Below are 22,596 nucleotides of genomic sequence, written 5' to 3'. Positions count from 1 at the left end.
AGTCTGGCCCTTCAGGTGGACAATAAGGACAAGGTTGGAGACTTGAATTCCTTCCCCAAGAGAATAACTGAAAGTCTAGTTTAGTTTCAGAAACCAAACTGGCCCCGTTTTGAAATTCTCCTTATAGAGTGTCTAGTAGAGTAACACATATAACTAGGCACCTTGCTATCTTCCTGATTCAGGCTTTCTCTCACTCAATTTCAAAGGAGTTCCCTTGAGGCTAAGCTGAGACCACGGTAGTCTTGAAAGATGTAGGAAAAATTAGTTATTTTAGGTGCTGGGGTCTCAGAAGGTGAAAGGGCCTCAAGAGATCAACCTGAAAATCATACCAGCGCATAGCTGTGGAGTCCATGAGAAGTAAGTACCCAGAGATTCAGCAAGAAATCTACATATACTATACAGAGAGTTCTCAGAGCCCTTCATTTTCTCTAGCATTTTTACCCAACCCTTTTTACACAAGGCATGTAGCAATGCCAGATCAAATAAGTGTTCGGTGGAAACGCATTGGGAAATGTGGTCCTAACAAACAGCTGCCTTGTGTCTCATATCTATAAACCTGGATTAAACTGATCCCTGAATGCCGTGAAGATCACCTGGGAGTAGTCTCCTTAGATAACCATCCATACCATGTCTGGCCAGTTGGTGAGAGAGCAAGGGGAATTGGGTAAGGACTTTCTTTCATGCTAATCACATTAATGTGGGACTTTGCCGTATTAACATAATGGAGAGGCCGGGCATGGTGGCTCATGCCTATAATCCTAGTACTCAGGGAGGCTGAGTTGGGAGGATTGCTTGAGCTCAGGAATTCGAGACTAGCCTGAGCAACAGCGAGACCCCGTCTCTACTAAAAATAGAAAGAAATTAGCCAAACAACTAAAAATAGAAAAAATTAGCTGGGCATGGTGGCACACGCCTATAGATCCAGCTACTCGGGAGGCTGAGGCAGAAGGATTGCCTGAGCCCAGGAGTTTGAGGTTGCTGTGAGCTAGGCTGATGCCACGGCACTCTAGCCCAGGCAACAGAGCGAGAATAGGTCTCACAAAACAACAACAACAACAACAACAAAAATCCGTAATGGAGAAGAAAAGAAAGACATGTTGATTCATAATTATGATTAAAGCTACATTAACCCTCCCAATAACTAAAAGGGAGTCAACACCAGAGATTATTTATTAATGTATCACAATTGTGAGCCTGATTCTCCCTGGCCATGTTATTTTAGGTACCTCATAGACAAAATACCATATTTGGTTTCTAAAATGACCCTACATCCAGGGATAATGTGTAAGTAATAAACAAGGAGGTGTTCTAGAAGACAACAGGTACAGCTGATTTGATCCCAGACTATAAATGAGCAATGAACAAAACCAGAAATCCCTGATATATCCAGGTCATTTAAATCAATGAAAATACTTCACCCTCCCTTTGGATCCACCTTCTGATATCTGTCAGATCCCTGATCCAAACCACGCTCCGGACCAGTGACTGGCCTCCTCACCATCTGCAGACGGATAGCTGGCTGTCTACTCTTGTAGACTCTACCCTCTGGTCTCCTAGACTGGTAACCCAACCCCTAACCTTTAAGCACTTACCTCACTCTATGAGTCTGTCCCCAGGGACATTCTCTGAGGGTTCACTTGACCCACTTTGATCTTCAGGCAATCTTAGATACATGATTGATACCATGTTTTATCTTTTTCAAAATGTATATTTGTTCTACATTTTAACATCTCTGAGATTGAGATGAATCTAATAATCATTGGTGTGCTGTGGTTTAATTGGCAGCATTTCTTCCTTTCTTAGCAGTACATAAATTAATGCATATCTCATGACTGATATCATCTTAGATTCAACGGTACATGGTAAAGTGATGGCTCAATATATAGAATATTCTGTACATGACATCTGTCAGTTGTACTGCCCTCTTCTGAGATAATTTAGGGTCCCCTTCTAAAGAAGTACCTTATATATAGGTCACAATGCTTGGCATCATATGATCCCAATCATGGTAGATTAGATAATGGGTAAATATCAAGGAAAACTGTCTACAGACCACCATGAAAGCTCTTTCCAGCAGAAATCCTTTGCTCTAAACCATATGAACCCAATCCTTCTTGGGTAAATTTAATGAGACACATGAAGAAAGGAATATAACTATTAGATAGCAGCAGAAGCTAAGAGAGAGAGAGAATGTTGAAAGCTCCATGGCAGTAGAAGCTAGGAATAAGCAGACTCCTTGATACAGAAAGGAGAAAAGAGAGTTCACTCATTGTTAAGGGAGTAAAAAGAAGAATTAGACATATAACAAAATAAAAATGAAGTAGCTGAGACACCATAGATATTAGTAAGGCACAACTGGAGTCAAGGACAACAGATACCTACTCCTAAATGATAACTACTAGCAGGATGATCATTGGGTCACCAGAGTTACTGTCACACTGCCAGAGCCACTGTTGTAATTGGAACATTCTAGTTTTGATGAGGCATGGCTGGGAAACCACTGTGATATTTCTTCCCCATGTTTCCTTAATCCTATTTCACAAAACCAACCAACCAACCCTTAGCATGCCTCTGTTCCTTGCAAATAGAAAAAGCCTTTTATATGATATGAGGCAACTACAGGAAAGCAAAAGATAGAGTACACAGAGAATGTGATAAGGAATGTGGTTAAGAGCTACAAACTGGCTGAGCCAGAGAAGAGAGGAGGTTAGTGTGGATGATCTCAAAAACTTGAAAGAGAAAGGGAGGAGCAGGGGCAGGTGGGAGCACACAGGGCAGAGATGGAGTACCAATTCCCTTCTATTTCTCCTTTTTATTTTCTGGAGAATCATTACCACATATTACAGTTTCTTTTCAGCAGTAATATCTTATTGAGTCCTGGCCAAATCCTAAAATTTAGCTGAAATTCTCCTCCCCAGCAATAACACTCAGGGAGGTCATGCTCAGCTTACCTCCCTTTCTCAAATCACCCTTGGACTAATCAAACTCAGACTTCCTTCTAGTCAGCAAATCTATTAGTAACAGTATTTCCACTTATTTGAATGAATTCAGTTAAGCCAGCATTTATTAGGGCACTGTTTTCTTGTCTGATATAACTTAAATGGGCCCAAACTCTTCAGGTTGGTCACTGAAAGAAATTACAACTCCAAGTTATATTTTTCTCTTTATTTTAGAGTTTTAAAATATGCAAAAGTATCAGTTTTAACATTTTATTTATGGAATATAAGATTATGAGAATTATTTTCTCTCTTTTTATCAATCAAAAGCTTCTCCTAATTTAGAGTTACAAGGAACTACATACCTATAGAAGTATCAATTTGTCCTTACCTATAGAAGTATCAAGGCTCTTAGAGCTATTTTCATTTATTGCATTATCTCATGTGAAGTTGGAAAACTAAAACATGGTTATTTATGCTTTCTTTTCTTTTTAGTTAAACATGTGAATGAATTTAAGAATGAAAATGGTACCAATTCAAATCCAATTTGTTACTATTAATCTTTATAATGGTATAACTATTATTATCTTTAATATCTGAATTCTAGCAATAATCTTCTGGAATAGTTTCCACACCTGAAATTCAATGTTTTTCTTCATTTCTTGTTTGTTTGTTTTGAAAAGATCAGATCTTGTTTCATTGAGGTGTCTTTTTTGCTGTTTCTATGTTTTGGCAATATGGTTGGGCTGTAATTCACTTACATTTGGGCTACTTAACAGGCAATGATTTGTTAACATATCAAATTGACATTCTCCAGGACTGGTCATCAGGATGGATGCTACTGTGTAAAGGAAAGGATAAAATGAACAGAATAGTAATCTTGGCTCAGATATGCATCTGTCACCAGGACAAGAAAGAGTTCAAATTGTATATTTAATATGTAACAGAACTGCCTTGAAAATAAGTTTTCAAAGAATTTTATAACCCCTCTCTTTCTTACCATCACATCACCTTAAATACATTTCAGTCACATACTAAGATCTTCTTTTCCATCACATTCATTAATAGAACTTAATAGTCTTGGGAATTCCAGACTGGATTAAGTTTTCAATCAAAAGACATAGAGTGGCTGAATAGATAAACAAGAACCAACTATATGTTGCTTACAAGAGATTACTTAGCTTTAGGGATACACATAGGCTAAAAGCAAAACAACAAAAAAAAAGATATTCCACACAAATGGTAACGAAATGAGAGCTAGAGTGGCTATACTTACATGAGACACAACAGACTTTAAGTCAAAAACTGTCATAAGAGACAAAAAAGGTCATTATATAATAATAAAAGGGTCAATTCATCAGCAAGATATAACAATTACAAATACATATATGCACAAAATATTAGGGTATCTAAATACACAAAGATCTGAAAAGAGAAATAGTCAGAAATATGGTAACAGTAGGAGAAGTCATTGTCCACTTTCCATAATGAATAGGACATCCAGACAAAAAAATCAATAAGGATACAGCAGACTTGAACAATACTATAGACCAAATAGACCTAACAGACACATAGAAAATACTTCACCCAACAGGAGTAAAATACATAATCTTCTCAAGCAGGCATGGAATATTCTCCAGGATAGATCACATGTTAATTCACAAAACAAGTCTTAAAATATTTAAGAGACTGAAATCCTATCAAGTATTTTTTTCTGACGATAATATAATAAAATGAAATTAAAAATTAATTGCAGAAGGAAAACTGGATAACTTATACATATGTAGAAATTAAACACCACACTCTTGAACAACCAACGGGTCAAAGAAGAAATCCAAAAGGAAATTAGAAAATATCATGAGACATACAAAAATGAAAGCACAATATATAAAAACTTATGGGACACAGTAAAAGAAGTTTTATCTAAGAGGGACATTTATAGTGACAAATGCCTACATTAAAAAAGAAGAAAGATCTCAATCAGCATGTTACAGGAACTAGAAAAAGAAAAACAAACTTAGCAGAAGAGAGGAAATAATAAATATTAGAAACAAAATAAATGAAATAGAGAATAGAAAAATAATAGAAAAAAACCCCAATGAATTAAATAATTGATCTTTTAAAAACATAAACAAAATTGAAAAACCCTTAGTTAAACTAAAAAAAACAAAGAAAAAAGACTCAAATAAAATGAGAAATGAAAGAGGAGACATTAGAACTGATGCCACATTTGAAGCAATCTCAGTAGGGGAAAAAAAAAACAAGAACTGATGCAACAGACATAAAAAGGATCATAAGAGACTACTATGAATAATTATACACTAACAAATTATATAACTTTGAAGAAATGGTTCAATTCCTAGAAATATACAACCTACCAAGACTGAATTATGAAGAAATAGAAAATATGAACAGACCAATAATGAATAAGGGGATTGAATTAGTAATTAAAAACCTCCCAACAAAAGAAAAGTCCAGGACCAAATGGTTTCACTGGTGAATTTTACCAAACATTTAAGAAAGAACTGACAATACTTTTTAAACGCGTTCAAAAAATTGAAGAGGGAACACTTCCAAACTCATTTTATGAAGCCAGCATTACCCTGATACAAAGCCAGACAAAGACACAAGAAAAGAAAACTACAGGCCAATAAATATCCTTGATAAAAATAGATGCCAAAATTCTAAACAAAATACTAGCAAACTGAAGTCAACAGCAAATTTTAAAAATCACACACCATGACAAAGTGGGATTTATTCCTAGGATGCAAAGATGGTTCAACATATGCAAGTCAATTAATGTGCTACACCACATTAATAGAATGAAGGATAAAAATCACATAATCACCTCAATAGATGCAGAAAAGGCATTTGACAAAGGTCAACACCTTTTCATGATAAAAACTATCAACAAGCTAGGTATAGAAAGACTTTATCACAACACAATAAAGGCCATATATGAAAGCCCATAGCTAACATTATACTCAAAGGTGAAAAGCTAAAAGCTTTTCTTCTCATATCAGGAAAAGGCAAGGAGGCTCACTCTTACCATTTATATTTAACACAGTACTGGAAGTTCTAGATAGAACAATTAGATAATAAAAAGAAATAAAAGACATCCAAATTGGAAAGAATGAAGTAAAATGATCTATTTGCCAACATATGAACTTAAATGCAGAAAACTCTACACTCCACAAAAAACTGTTAAAACTAATTTTAAACATTTAGTAAAGTTGCATGATGCAAAACCAATATACAAAAATCAGTTATATTTCTATATACTAACAAAAACCATTCAAAAAGAAAATTAAGAAAGTAATCCCATTTACATAGTATTAAAAAGAAGAAAATACTTAGGAATAAATTAAACCAAGGAGGTGAAAGACCCGCACACTGGAAACTACATAACAATAATGAAAGAAATTTTAAAAAGCACAAATAAATGAAAAGACATTTATTGAAAGATTTAATATTATTAAAATGTCTACATTACTCAATACAATCTATAGGTTCAATTCCATCTCTTTCAAAATCTCAATGGCATTTTTCACAGAAATAGAAAATCCCATTCTAAAATTCATATGAACCCACAAAAGACCCTGAATATCCAAAGCAATCTTGAGAAAGAAGAACAAAGCTGGATTTATCACACTTCCTGATTTCAAAATATATTACAAAGCTACAGTAATTGAAACAATAATTGAAACAGGTACTGGAAAAAAATAGACATATAGAACAAGGGAACAGAAAAGAGTGCCAGAAATAAATCCATGTATATATTGTCAACTGATTTTTGACCGGGTGTCAAGAACAGACAATGGGGAAAGGACAGTCTCTTTGGCAAATGTAGTGGGGAAATTAGACATGGACATGAAAAAGAATAAAATTGGACCCTTATCCCACATCATATATAAAAATCAACTCAAAATGGATTGAAGATTTAAATGTAAGACCTAAAACTATAAAACTCCTTGAAGAAAACAAAGGGGAAAAATTCCTGTCACATGTGGGGAACCCACAGCCTTAACGCCTTCTGGATCTTTGAGTGCAACTTTTTGACTGAATCCAAATTTAATAGAACAAATCCTTCTATTCAAAGGGGTGCAGCAGAGAAAGATGAAGCTTTTTTTTTTTTTTTTTGCCTCTTTTGGCACTTAAAAAAAGAAATAAAATGAACAAAAAGTTTTGAAAATGAGCAAAGGTTTTAAACAGATGTTTCTTCAAAGAAGACATACAAATGGCCAATAGGTATATGAAAGGAAGCTCAACATCACTAATCATCAGGGAAATGCAAACCAAAACCACAATGAGATATTACCTCACACCTGTTAGGATGTCTATTATCAAAAAATATATATATAAGTGTTTTTGAGGATGTGGAGAAATTGGAACCCTTGTACAACTGTTGGTAGAAAAATAAAATTATGCGGCCATCATGGAAAACAAAAAAAACCTCAAAAAGTTAAAAACAAAACTACCATATGATCCAGCAATCTGCATTATTTACAATAGCTGCAACATGGTAGCAATCCAAATGTCCATCAGTGAATGAATGGATAAAGAAAATGTGGTATTATTCAGGCTTAAGAAAAGAAAGAAATCCTGCCATGTTGACAACATGGATGAGCCCAGAGGACATTATGCTAAGTGAAGGAAGCCAGGCAGAGGACCATGCATGATCCATTTATAATGAGGTATCTAAAATAGTGAAACTCATAGAAACACAGTAGAATGGTGGTTGCCAGTGTCTGGTGGGAGGGAAAAATGGGGAGTTGCTGCTCAATGAGTATAAGGTTTCATTCATGCAAGACGAATAAATTCTGAGATCTACGGTTCAGCATAGTGTCTATAGTTAACAATACTGTATTGTGCCCTTAAAAATTTGCTAAGAAGGTAGATTTCATGTTACGTGTGTATTGTGCCCTTAAAAATTTGCTAAGAAGGTAGATTTCATATTAAGTGTGCTTCGTATAACCAAAATACAAATATAACAGAATTTTCAAAAAGGAAAAATAAATTAATAACAGTTTGCTGTTTTTGAGGGGAAAAAACTGACTGCCTACTTGCACTGGGTTAGTAGGCACATATGTAGTATATCAGTAGGCAAGGCTAAATACCATGTGTAAATATATCACTAGCAGTGTAGAATCAAGCTCTGTGAATGATTTCCAGGCAATGCTTAGAATGGCCACAGGTAACCTACCAGGAAATGGCTAGAAAGTGCTCCCATTGCTTGGATAATTTTACAAGCCATTTGCAATATATATACCGTTTACATAACAGACAAGCTCTAGGTTGGGTTTGCCTTCCATTTCTTACAGCCCTCTAATTTTCTCTAGTAATAGAATATAAAAAGAACCCAGAGAACACTGGTGCAAAGAAGGGCATATTAAAACCAATGTTACTCTTTTGGTCTAGAGTAACCTCAGAGGGTAAAAACTATAGCAGTGCTGGAAGTTCCCCAATTAACTCTCAAAAGCTATTTTTCAATAGTCAAAACTACTCATTTGCTTAAGGTAAGGAGTATACAACATTATAATAGTTAAATAATAATTGCAAAAGACACTGTCATTTCCATCAACGTTTTTGTTTTAAATTACTCAGGGCATCTTGTGTATTTCTTTCTTCCTTTCTTTTTTAATAAAAGAAGCACAAATTAGATGCAGTTTATTTTTCTTGCAAAGAAATGCTGACCTCTATTCAGAGCCTGTTAATAGCATTATTTCTTTTTTTTTTCTTTCTATACACACAGAGGAAGGGAGAGGAGGGGTGTGGGGGAAGGGAGTGTTATAAAGACTTTTTTGTAGAAGCGTTTTTTTGCACCTTCAATTACCTCATGGCAGGTGCAATGACCACTTTGTGCTCTCTTGAGGACAAAAGTGGCAATTTGTACTTACAAATACATGACCGTATCAGTAAAAATGAGGCCATGCTGAAAATTTGCCCCGAGATGTTTAAAGGACACTGAGTTTTGACTCGAATTTACACATAAGTCAATGCCAAATGACAAATTTCAAGCTTCACAAGTTCAGACATTGATCAGGGAATTGGAGCTTCAAATCCACAAAGCTGAAAGCTTTTGGACCAAGGAATATTCAACAAAAGCTGTGTAAAAATACGTCAATCCACTTTGGTCACCTCAAGCAAAAATCAGCAAGGCACAACAATGAAGAATTCTAATTTCATCTATTTTTTGGATTTCCCTGGAAAAGGGGAATCCAATCTCTGTCAAAAGTTGATAACTACACTTTCAAAATGGACTTTCAGCTCATTTGAATAGGTATGAAATAATACCATTCATTTGTATCGCACCTAGTTTACAAATGGTTCCTGTACATATTACCACATTTCTTCTGACTTCAAGGCTTGAAGCAGGACAAATATAATTACCCTCATTTTATAGATGAGGGCACCGAAAGGAGATTTGTCTGAAGTAACTGCTAGGAAACATTAGAATTAATAGATAAAAAAAAATCTAGTGATATTTATTCCAGGCTATGAAGACAAAGAATCTCCCAGTTCAGACAGGATCATATTTGATGAATTATCCTTGGGTGTGAGACAGGTGGTGTTGCTAGTCACACTGTAAATTGCCTTTGGTATTTACAGTATCCCATTGACATCCTAGGTATTTCCCCCCTCACTTACAAAGTTCAGTACTTAAATGCCTTTTAATTACATATTCACATATGAATAATGTGGATATCTGTCTGCATACAGTTGACATTATAATAAGAATATTCTATTCTATGTCAGTACGCATGTGCTATTATTTTAGTCTAAGAGAGTTTTGTTTCCCTACTGGGTAAGATGAAGTGATAGATATGATTTTTAATCTTATATACGCTTTGAGGCATGAAAAAGTATTGTCTAGGTTAATATAAAATTGAAGTAGAATCTAACATTTACAAAGAGGTAATACAAACAACCCATAGAAAATAACCTACTTCCAAATCATAAAAGATAAACTATATCAATAATATTGACTATGTATTGATATTATAATCACCAGCTACTGTGCTATGTGTTTTATAGTCATTATCTTATTTAATCCTCAGAACAACCTTACGAGGTAAGCATCATAACATACAATTTATGGATGAGGAAACTGAGTTTTAGAGAGGCTGGATAATTTGCCCAAGTTCATACAACTAGTAATGATGAAAAAATAGATCAGAATCCAGTTTATATGATTAAATATTACCCTTTAACCATTAAGTCTCTGGTATTCAAACCGTAGTGGTGTGCAGAAGAATAATCTGGGGCACTTGTTAAAATGTAGACTCCTGGGCACTATATACTGTAATTCGTCAGATCTGGGGTAGGGTCTGAGAATCTAAATTTTAAAAAATTTATGATTGACACATAAGAATTGTACATATTTATGGGGTACTGATGTTTTGATACATGTATATATTGTATAATAAATTTCAATAAGCTCCCCAGGTAATTCTCATGCTGATGCTTTTTTCGACAGAATTTCTGAAGTAATGCTGTACATTCTACCGACATAGCTAACATCGTTTTCTTCGTATTAATTTCATATGAGTCTTTTAGAACAACAAGTCCTATATTTGAGGTTGATTTTCTTTTTTTTTTTTTAAAACTCCTAAAGCTTACTGTCTCACTGTAGTTGAGAAACTTACCAGAAGAACAGAAATGGTGATGTGATGTGATGTGAGGGCATTGATATTTGCATAATGGCTGCATGTATATAAAACAGGTTTGGTCTGATTCAATGAGGCCAAACAACAGGCTTTCTCTGTGGGCATAAGTAGAGGCAGCTAGAAAGGTAAGTAAGAGAAGAGAAAAAGGAGACATGAAGGTAGAAGGGAGAAGGAAGAAAAGAGAGAAAGGGAGTAAAGTTAAAGGATTAAGCTACTTTTGAACATAAATAAGTACATTTCTCTCAAAAGACAAACAGGTTCTGATTAAAATTGGTGTTTTGACAGCCATGTCTTTTATTTGGTTGGTTTAGGTCCTTAAATGGAATGACAGGGCACACAATTCAATTGGCAGTTGTGATTAAGAGGTCAGGCAGTGAATTCAGTACTTTAAAAAAATCTCTCCCTCTCTTTTGCCTCCTTCAACTGGCACTTTAGTCTCCTAACTTATTCATATCAGCAGGAAGCAGTGGCTGAGCACCACCCTCCACTCACAAATCTAAGGACAAGCTTCATTATTACCTATTGCTTCAAGGAAATAAATTCAATGATGTTTAGATAATCCAGGCACATATATAGCTTTTCAGTCTCAATTATTGTTTTCTTTTTCTCCTTCTGAACTATTAATCTAGTATGAAAAGCTTAAAAATCAAAAGGCTTTTTAGAAAAGGAATCACTTTTGTCCCTATACAAAAGAACAGCAAAAAAGGTACTCCCAAGGACAGAGTCTGTTAAAAATCAGATTATTTCCACCACGCTCCCCTTTTATTCACCTGTCAGTAAAATATGTCCTCTCATTGTCTCGGTTTGAATGCCTATTTTTATCCGACTGGAGCTATATGGTCATTTTTGTATTTATTACTAAATTCTTTAGGTTTCTTCCCCATTCTGCTCCCCCCACCCCAGAGCATGTTTTTCTGGTCTTAAAAACTGGGCCACATGCCTCTGAGGAGAAAGTAGTACATTATTTCATTCCCACCTTTTCTTCTTTTTTGGCATCTCTGAGGCTGCTATGCCCAGAAGTGCTTCCACTCAAGCTGGACCATCAAATCAATTATCACAGCAGTCTGCTTTCTAAATATGAATGGCAATGAATGACAACAGGCAAGGCAAACTTTCAGCTTTGATTCGTCATTGGAAATGTAAAGCTTTTTGTGTGTGTGTCCTCCCCTTCTTTTCTATCTCTCTCAGTTTCTCCCTGTCTCTCCCTCTCAATCTCTGTCTCTCATAGATGTTTGAGAGGGTCCAGCCGGGTTGGCCAAATTCTGGCCCCCTGCTGTCTGCAGCTGCATGGTATCAAATCTTCAAATAAAAGCTTCACCTCTGTGAGTCAAAGTCACAAGAGAAAAATGGTACTGGGAGCCATTATTGCTATAAAATCTCTTCCTGCTAACCTCTGAGCCTGATTATTACTGCATCTGAAGAAACACAACAGTGTTGCATCCTTATTCATTTGGGCTGTTTAAAATTCTGGCCTGCTCCAGTATTTGAAGCTTCAATTGTTTTGTGCTTAATGTTGCTCATTTCATATCAAGTTCTCGGTTATGTGAAATACTTTAATTTTTAAAATGTTATTATATCCTAGCGGTTTAAAAAGATTGAGAATGCCATAGAGAGAGAGAGACTGGTTTAAGCAAACCATAACTAGCTTTCATAATGCTGTATGTGGCCATTAATCCATCACTTTTGTGAGGATGTCTGTAATTTCTAATATACTGTAAGGCTTTACGTTTCTTTTCTCAAGCTGAAAGCAATTCTTTTCATTGGCCAATGATGCCATACTTTTACCAATTATATTTATAAATACTGCTTTGAAAAATGAGTTCAAAGCAGTAACATCACGTGAAAATAGCAGGCAATAGAATAAATTTTGCCAACTACTGTTAACCAGGAATTCTGTGCCAGTCTTTTAGAGTATAGATTGTCTTGATTTAGTCAGATAATGATAAGTTGCGTAAGGCTGTGCCTAGCATCAGTTTAAACTAGCAAATTAAGTTGTCAGTTCTGTCATAATTAGTCCACCGTCACTGAAAAATACTCAACCACAACCTACTTTACGACACACATATATTGCTTGTCGTGTGGGCGGGGAGGGAGTAGAGACACAAAAGAGTATGCATTATAATTCCTATTCTCTAGAAACAATCTAATTGAGGAGATAATGTCAAAGACTCTGTCCTTTGACCAAACTTGCGTCAGGCTCTTCTGTGCTTGGTCTTGGGCCCTGTCCTTGGCTCGTTTAGTGCAGTTTCAGCAAGAATCCTGTAGGGGTAGTTTAGTGAAAATCCCCCACCCTTGATATCTGATCAAGTTCCTTATCCCCTACCTTGGATATCTTATCACCTTGGCTGGCCTTCAGCAAGAATCTTGTCAAGTCAGTTTAGCCAGAATCCCCTTAGGCCTGATATCTCCTCTTAGCAATTTTCTAGCCACTGACCCCTACCCTGCTCCTAGGCTATAAATCTCCACTTGGTACTTGCTGTATCTGGAATTGAGCTGAATCTTACTACCCTACTGTAGTAAGGTAGGAGTTTTATAAAACTCCATTGTAGTAGTCCCTCTGAATGAAGTCTGCCTTATGGTCTTTAATAAGTGTCAGAATAATTTTTCCTTTAATAGTAAGACACACAGCTATAAAAACAAAACTTAAATAAAGGGTACTATTGGCTAAGTGTCAACAGAATTACACAGAAAACATAAATTTTATAAATGTTGGAGGCAGAGTAATTAAAAATGGAGAGTTCAACAATGCTTTCATGAGGTGGATGAGATCTGAGCTATGTGTGGTGAAAGCATGGATGAGGTTTTCATAGGTAAAGAGTAAGAGCCAGGTTATTCCCAATGTGCAAGTAAACAGCTTAAATTCATTTATTCATTGTTCCTTCTTTGGAAAATTATTTTTGAGCTCAAAGTTCTCTAGCATCTAATTTTATAAATGGTTAACTGACAAAAGACACAAGAAACATGCATAAAGCATAAAAAGAGAATCAATAAGTGAATCATAACCCCTAAGGAATAGTCTTTGTGTAGCCAACTCTTAGGCTTGTAGGTATGATATTCTGGGTCAAAGATGGCTCTCAAGGGACCAATAATAGCTATAACAAATATAATTCTAATTCAGTCTGATTAGAGATTTTACAAGATAACTCCTGATCTCTTAAGAATTGTGAGTTGCTCCAAAGGAGATCTTAATGGTCTATTTCCATCTGGATTTATAAAGACACCCTAGGCTGAGAGTAGATGTCCTAGAGTAGTTACAATCTATGGCTTCTCTAGTCCAGAGCTGTATCCCTTGGGGACTCTTCCTAGGCCAGTGTCCACATCTTCTGTATATTTCCTAGGTCTGCTGTAACAAATTACCACAAACTGGGTAACTTACAACAACAGAAATGTTTTCTCTCACAGGTCTGGAGGCAAGAATTTTGAAATAACGTGCTGGCAGGGTTGGTTCTTTCTGGAGGCTCTAAGGGAAAATTTGTTCCAGTCCTCTGTCCTAGCTTTTGCTGGCTGCCATCAATCTCTAGGATTCCTTGGCAGCTACACCACTAAAATCTCTGCTTCCATAGTCACATGACATTCCCCCTGTGTGTCTGTGTGTTCCTGTGTCTCACATGGCCTTATAAAGATACTAGTCTAGTCATTGGCTTTAGGGCCCACCCAAATCCAGTATGGCTATATCTTAACTTGATTACATTTTCAAAGATGCTATTTTGTAGGGTCTTATTTTGCAAACAAGGTCCTATTCACAGATATGGGGTGGGGGAAGGTGTTAGGACTTCAACATACTTTTGGGGGTGACATAATTTAACCCACAACCCTCTCATGTCAATTATTAAAGTATTATTTCCCTAAATGAGATTGCATAATCCCATGTAATGATTTATTTCCACAATTTTTTTCTTTTGAAACAAGCAAGTTCATATAACATCTATACCTAATAAATAACCTGACTTTCAACTAAAATGAAGTATTTAATTTCTAATCTACTTTAGTACATATTAGAGCTGTCTTCAAAATCTATTCTCTGCTTCACATAGCAGGAGCAAGGTAGTGCACTCAAAGGTACATTAGGCCCTGTAGGGAGATAAAAAAAAATGATAAAAAAAATTGGCTCCTACTCTCATATAGTTTACAGCCTTGAGGTTTCATAGCATAGAATGTTTGCAATGGAAGGGATCATAAAGATCATTTATTTTAAACCACTCATTTTATAGATGAGGCTTTTGAGGCCCAGAGAGGTTAACTAACTTGCCCAGGGCTCAAAAAGTTAATTGGGGAAATAGAACATGGAAGGGAAACAAATGAAGGGCACAATTTTAAAGAAATTCAGTTACTATTTCACTTTCATGTATGAGGTACACAGTGAATGTTGATGATGTACATAGAGAGATTAGATCACAGTCTAGCAGTCAAGAGCAATTGTAGAGTAGATGCCAAGGCTCTTTATCTTCTCCTTTGCCCTGATCTCTGAAGCCTACCAGAAAGCAAAATGACTCCCTGACCTTTCTTTTCCTGGGGCATGGGGCTTAACTCAAGTTTCAGTTGCCTGGGGAAGTAACACCTCTATAGTAGAAAGCACATGTCTATGCTGTTCTGCCTGCTGTAAATCTCTGATAACCATAAACTAATGGTGGACAAGTAGCCCCCAAGGGGAGTGGAGCCAGGGAGAAAGCATACAGGAGTTATAGATTTGCTATAGAAAAGAGAACTATGATGCATGGCTCACTCTTTCCTGTTTCAAAAAGGAAATACACAGTATTACTGATTTTGGGGGGGAAAAAAAGGTACATTGCCTACTTCAAATACAACCAATTGTTAAAATAGCTTGCACATCAGTTTGTAAGTCAAAACTCTTTTTTCCTTTCTCGTTTTACAGAAAATGTTTGATATATTAAAAAGAACTACTAATAATGGAATTAAAAACAACTAACCACTAAAGAACAATGAGGTACCATGGCATTCTATCATAACCTAACTAAAGATGTAACAAAACAATAAAAAACCCAAAAGAAAAAAAAAAGATAAGAAATTACAGGAGGAAACCAAGAATTTGCATATCTTTTTATTTTTCAAACATCATTAAATCATTATGAACTGAGCCTACTTTCTCTGTATTAATGGAACTAGCATTTAATCTGACTTGCCTAATATAGGGATAAGCTTACTTCTTTCTCATAAATGTACAAGATTTAAAATTAAAGTAGAAAAGCACCACTTTCCAAGCCTACTATTTTGGGATGCATTGAGAAATTAACTATGTTTCTACTAATTTATTCAATATTTCATTCAAAATATTCTTTACATAATTACATTTCTTAGAGCTAACTCTAAGAACTGCAATTTCAAATTAGGTGATTTCAAGTACACCTATATACCTAGATGTGAATTAACACAAATTTTAGGATCATCAGCTCGAAAACAGAGCTGCAGAGAAACCAAGTTACATGTTATGGATTAACATAAACAAATTTACATAATCAGAGATTCGAAGACATAGTAGAATGTCATATATTCTTTGAGGTTTTGAAAAAGAATAAAATTTGACAAACAATGCATTATAATTATCATCTCCATGAGTGTCTGACTACGAAGTAGAATTTTTGGCTTTACTAGCAATAAGAATTACAAATTAAATGTGCTGAGTGTAGGCACATCATGTTTCTTTGGAGACTGTTACACAATTGTGACAATACCAAAAACTTATCCCTAATGAAATTATCCTCCTTATAAGAAAGTTACAATGCAGGCTAACTTTGGAAAACTCCACAAATGAATAACTAACTAGAAGAATCATTCTTCCACTTCTCACTGATTTATGCCTATAGATCCTAGTTTTTGTTGTTTATGATATAGCTAAGTAGAGGCACTCTTTAGTGTTTTTTTTTTCTTGTCAGAAACTTCATGAAGATCTGTAATTGGAAATGTACACCTAGATATTAAATCTAAACTCTATAATAGTCCCCCACTTTACTTCAGTAGTCAAACACACAGAAATCAATGCAAGATTTCAATAAGAAATTTATAGGGAAATATAATTTCACATGATAGTTCAACTCTAACTCTACTTCAATTTAGTAATTATTTGATTCACCTCCTGAAAACTGTAGAGCTGATTCACTTGCATAACTTTTTCCCTCTAACACAATGGATTATTTAATCTGAAAGGGATATGTATTTTAAAGTAGTATTACTCATCCAACTGAAAAAAAAATTAATTCTACAGCTCAGGCTTTTTTGAAGTCACATCTCATACTACAAGTTCTATACAAAAGCACTTTTTAAGCTCTTAAATATTGGTTAAATCTCAGAATTTCAGTCCTCAGACCCAGAAGACATACAATTTAATTAAAATTAGGCAAGATGCAGACCTGGATTGTACATAATAGGGGCAGAAAGGACCTTTAGTTTAGAGTGCCTATATTTTGCTATTTTGTTAACACAAGCCCAAGCTGAACTTTGCTAGTTTGTTAGGCAAATCCTTGGCTGGGGTAGTGGCTTAAGTGTAAACTTAAACTTTTCCACCACTAATGTGTTAAATCACTACTCCTCTTGACTCCATGTGCAAAGTATAGCTACAATTTATAACCAAATATGAAAACATCATAGTCAATTATGGGTATGTATTTCATGACTTTAACCAAAATTTGAACATTACTTTTTCAATATTTACGTTAATGTGATGTGACTTATCTTTAAACAGACTAAAATTAATGAGAAAATATGGACATTTCGTTTAGAATGAAAGACAGATGATTAGGAAATTTGTCTTAAATATTAATATTAATGTGTTGGGTTCTATTAATAACAACACAAAGTAAAGCTGCAATTGAGCTAAATTTTACATATATGATGCACATAGGTAGATTTCTAACATTTTCCTGATGACTTGTTCTGCATATGTTGAAAAAGTTTCAAACTGCGTACTACAAGTGCTTTATTTTTTAAAAAATGGGTTATGCTGTTCACTTTAGGTTTATAATGCTAATGTTATTTTGTGATCATTTTGCAAAGCCCTACAGTATTTCCCAAAATGACCTAGAGATGCAACTTGACAACTATATTTACTTAGCTAGCATGATAATTAGAATCCAAACTTGTATTTCAAGATGGCATATCACCTATACAGCATGATGAACTATTTTCTTGGCAAATAATTGATTGATGGTTCATTCTTAGTATGCTTGGAGAAACACATTAATAGAATAACCCATACTTTTTTTCACTCTGTAATATCTACAGATGATCTTATTTCAGATGACTCTAAATAGCTAAACACAAATAAAAAAGAACACCTTTCTGGCTCATTAAAGCAATTGCTCAAGCTGTCATTAGCATTCTCTCTCTGAAAATGCAGTACAGGATGCAACAGGCCTTGTCTGCTGCAGAAACTAATGGCACAGAGCTACCTTTTGACAGTAGGACTAAATTTACATACTTTACATATTCAGTGAGTAAAGGAATAATTTACACTAATCAAATAAGCCATGTTTGGGGATTTTTTCCCTCATTTGAAATATACCTGTCCACTTTGTAGGCCTAGTCACCAACAACTGCATACTGAATGAATTAAGTGTGCCAAAGTGAAAGGGGGCCTTTTCTACTTATTTAACTCTACCCATTTTCTATAGGGCAATTGTAAATTATGCCTCAGAAGATAAATAGCAAGTCATGTCTGAAAAGATGAGATGCTCTGGTTTTCCTCCTCAGAACTGCTAGGCTGACTACCTGTCAGATAAGGTTGAAGCCAGGATTATGTCTTGAAAAGCTGACAAACCACAGATTTTTATCACTAAATCAAACCTGCTGGGTTTAAACTCTTTGAACTTTAATTATCTCATATTTAATTAAAAGAACTAGATTAAACCAAAAAATGAAGGGTGGGGGAGGTCCTGGCAAAGGAGACTCAAGGAGTTATTGGGGATGAGGAGACTTCATTTTCACAAATCAGATTTCTCATTTCTAATAAGGCAAGGTTTACATTTAGAGGAGATTCAAGGAATCATTGGGCTGCACAATACTAGAGGTTATCTAGTCCATCCCAGAATGATAAGCATCTACGCTGTTCTTAGAAATCTCTGCAGGAAGAAGTTCTACATACGTTGCAAAGGTTTCAAACTGCTAAGGGAACTATAAGTCAATTTACTAGAGAAGGAGAAAATGAAAATTTTTATACGTCACTAACTAAAAGACAAGAATCATCCGTGCTCCAAAGGTTGCTTTCATTATTATTTGTCTTTATATAAGGCAAGACAGCATAATTACCAGTACTTTCTAAGTATCTAGTTTCATAATGGAATAGTCATAAGATAATGAATTATTTAGTCAGTAAGTACTCACTGATGATCTACTCCAGCAGTCAGCAAACTTTCTCTGTAAAGGGTCAGGTAGTAAATATTTTAGGCTTTGTGGGCCATAGGATCTCCGTCACAATTGCTCAACTCTGCTGCCGTAGCCCAAAAGCAGCCATAGATATTACGTAAATGAATCTATGTGTGTATGTTCCCCAAAACTTTATTTATGGAAAGTTGAATTTCATATAATTTTCATGTCACAAAACATTATTCTTTCTAATCATGTAAAACCATAAGAAACAATCTTAGATTAAGAGCTGGATCTGGCCCGTAGGCTATAATTTGTTATCCCCTGGTCTGTTCTACATTTAAGTCTTTATGAAAGGGAGAAAAGATGGTATAAAATGTGGCCCCTTTTCATAATGGTTGGGGAAACAAAAACAAAACCATGAAAAGATTGGCAAATACTATAGAACAGCACACAATAAAGGGCTAAGTGTGTGGGACAGCACATGGGAGCTAAAAGATTTAGGTCCTGAGGAGGACATAACTCTGTGAGAGCTAGAATAGCCAGAACAGGACTCATGTAGCAATTAATTGTGCCAGGAAGAACTATAATAGTTGGATTTATATAAGCAGAGAAGAGTAGGAAATAGCACTTCAGGTGAGAAAAATAGTATGAACCAGGATAGAGTAATGTGAATTAGCAGGTTGAATTTGTGGGAAAGTAGGTGAAAGGCCTGTTTAAGCAGAATCAATTGGAGAAATTCATTCACTCAATAGATAATTATTGACCATTTCTGTGTGTCAAGTATTATGCTAAACATTGGAGATAATGTGATGAGTAAGGCACAATCCTTGCCCTCTAATTGCTCACAATCTTTTTAGAAGGACATACAAGCAAACAATTATAATACAGGATAAGATATAAGATACTCACAATGAAGACTAAAGCTCTCAGAAATCTGTGATAATATAAAAAGTTATGTCAGTTCTCAACATTCCATTCATTTACCTTTATGGTAGAGATCTGTGATTTAAACCATAAAGGGAATCTAAATGCAAAATAAAAATCTCTTTGTGACCCGCCCTAGGCCTGATCATTTAAATATTCAAATGTATCTATCTTTCCTGGAGAAATGGCAAAATCACATAAACTTTCTCTAAGTAATTTTCAGAAACGCTTTGAGGATTATAATTTTAAAAGGGATTATTATTTTATTGGCTTGATTCACTGGAACTGGGCATTATGTCATTGGTCCTAGCAATGTGCACACACCTATCTGTAAGCCTTTTTAGAGATGAGGTAAATTACTGTAGAAAAGCCTGGACAGTTTTTTCACCAGAGATCTTTAAGAAAGGGATTTATATCTACCTGCATGAGATGGTTCAGGATCAATAATGCCTAGAGCACAGCATGAATTTTCGACTCTATGATTTGAAAACTCTTAAAAATATTCCAATGAATATGTCCACAAATTACTCACTCATTCTTTAAAAATGTCGTAGCGTTATAAGTCTTATCTAAGAACTAAAAATTCAGCCATAAGTGTTCCTAGCACTATGACCAAAGAAAATCTGAGTGAACTCATAAATCTCTTGCATGAGCCCCTATGTGAAAGGCAACAGAGAAAGGAAACAGCATGCAGTTTGGAATTACACAAACCAGTGTTCAGATTCTGATACAAGCATTTACCAGCTGTGACCTTGGCCATGCTACTTAACTTCTCTAATCCTCCATTCCTCCACCTGTAAACTTGGAAAATAAAACCTAATGTTCAGGAGTATTGTGAAGATGCAATGAGATGGGATACATACGACACCTCACACAGTGCCTAGCAAATAGTAGATATTCAATAAATGTTAAATTCCTTTGTTCTTTCTTCATTGCAAACTCCAATTCAACTCTTTTAGGGCAGTGACCCTGAGCAGCAGGCACAAAGTTGTCATTCGCAGGGTAAAGGACCCAGGCAAGGTAAGTGAGCAGAAAAGAGGGAACAGGCCTGTGTGCGTGTGACCTTTCTTCTGTGGTTATCGTGGGTAGCATATTGTGGGTAGCGCTAGTTAACGACCAACTACTAAGGCACTTCTTGAACCTCCCATTCTTCCTTGATCCAAATATGCACCTGCATTCTCCACTTTCACTTTCTCATTATAATGCTCTCTCAGTCATAGACCACTTCTTACAAGGCAGGATCCTTGGTGAGGGGGCAAATGAACGACAGTGAGGAAAAACCAGAGGGAAATATAATTGTCCTAGCAGTACCTCTATTTCCTACAATGTTAAGAAATATTCTTTGCTTTTTCTCAGTTCATTTCTAAACTGATTCTCACACCCTTGGAATGCTGTGATACCAATACTGCCACTTGTAAAGAATATGCCATTCATGCTTCTCTATTCAGCGTTAAAATGAGGCTTCCTCAGTAAATAATATATTTGATAGCCTCTCTGAGCTAGAATAAGCATACCCTTCTTGTACATAGCAGTTCCCTTGGCCTTAGGAGTGCTTTCTGCAGTTCTGTTCTTAACCTGAATAGTTCACATGCTTTGGAGCTGAGTCTGTTGCATGATTTTTTTTTACATGGTCTTGAAATCTTCATTATATTGCATTATCTCTAAATATTCTATTTTTGCTTGCTAATAAATGTATGTGCAGTAGTGCTGCTGCCCAATAAATGATTTTTGAATGAATTAATAGTAAAAATAAAATGTATATTTCTAGGTACACAATTCACAAGATTCCTAAAATATCCTAATAGTAAAATACCAGTAGGTAAAAAAAAAAAAAATCATATTGTTCTGAATCATATCTGAAGGGTTGAGATCCACAGAAGAAAGCTTAAATAATTAGGGGTTTAGGTATATGATATAAACATATTTGCACAAGCCTGAATGCATACATCTCATATATGCAAAGACAGAAAAATGTAAGTACTATTCCGGTTATTTGCAAGCACTGTATTAAAACACGTAGGTTACTTCTGGGTGTTTCAAGTTAGTGAAGATCTTGAAAATGTTGATTAATTTATATTATATATGCTGAAATTATATGTTACATAAATAATATATTGTATATGTATGTCCTATATATGGGGCTAATAACTGGCAAAAACATGGCAACTCTTGTGGCTTTTGTCTTTAGTTTACATAATAGTCACTTCAATAATGAACAGTATACATTTACATAATAAAAACATTCAGAAGATAGGGATCATGTCTTAGACATCTTTTGCATCCTGCTTAATGCCTGGCAGAATGTTCTGCACTATATAGTATGCATATAGTATCAAATGAATGGAAGCTGGAAATATTCATTGTAGAATATATGTCTGTTTTCTTCCCAAGTCTGTATTTTCTTTCAGAGTGTGTGTGTGTGTGTGTGTGTGTGTGTGTGTGTGTGTGTGTGTGTATATATATATATATATAGTCAACTGTCATGAAGTCAGTATTAAAGGGCATGTAGCATACATTTTACCAGAAAGCCTTAGGCAGAAAGAAAAGAAGACTGGGTGAAATGAATATCATATTTCTACTAGAAACTTTTACCATTTGATTATCTTAAAAAGTGATGCTATACAATCACCCAATCCTGTTTAAAACAGCATTCAGGCCATTTATGTAGCTGGTCCTGGACTAGCCCTTGTTGTACAGGGATGATTTACCACTGCAGAAAGGAAATAAAGAGAAAAATTCTTTGAAATGTA

At 35.3% G+C, this 22,596-nt stretch overlaps 1 protein-coding gene across 3 annotated transcripts in view; it reads right to left on the bottom strand.

Annotated features, from left to right (window-relative positions):
• Positions 1–22,596, bottom strand: part of DIAPH2 (diaphanous related formin 2) — an 824,298-nt gene that overhangs the window by 98,686 nt on the left and 703,016 nt on the right. The window contains exon 28 of one of the 3 annotated variants that reach the window (XM_075999380.1): positions 10,583–10,720. The exons of the other annotated variants lie outside the window; for them this stretch is intronic. Within the exon in view, the coding sequence (XP_075855495.1) occupies positions 10,583–10,720 (138 nt within the window). The remainder of the gene's footprint in view (positions 1–10,582; positions 10,721–22,596) is intronic. 3 annotated transcript variants of the gene reach the window in all.

The sequence above is a fragment of the Microcebus murinus genome, chromosome X, assembly GCF_040939455.1.
Source record: "Microcebus murinus isolate Inina chromosome X, M.murinus_Inina_mat1.0, whole genome shotgun sequence".
Classification (NCBI taxonomy): Eukaryota; Metazoa; Chordata; class Mammalia; order Primates; family Cheirogaleidae; genus Microcebus; species Microcebus murinus.
The sequence above is the reverse complement of the archived record's forward strand: the minus strand, read 5'-3'. Positions and strand labels throughout refer to the sequence as shown.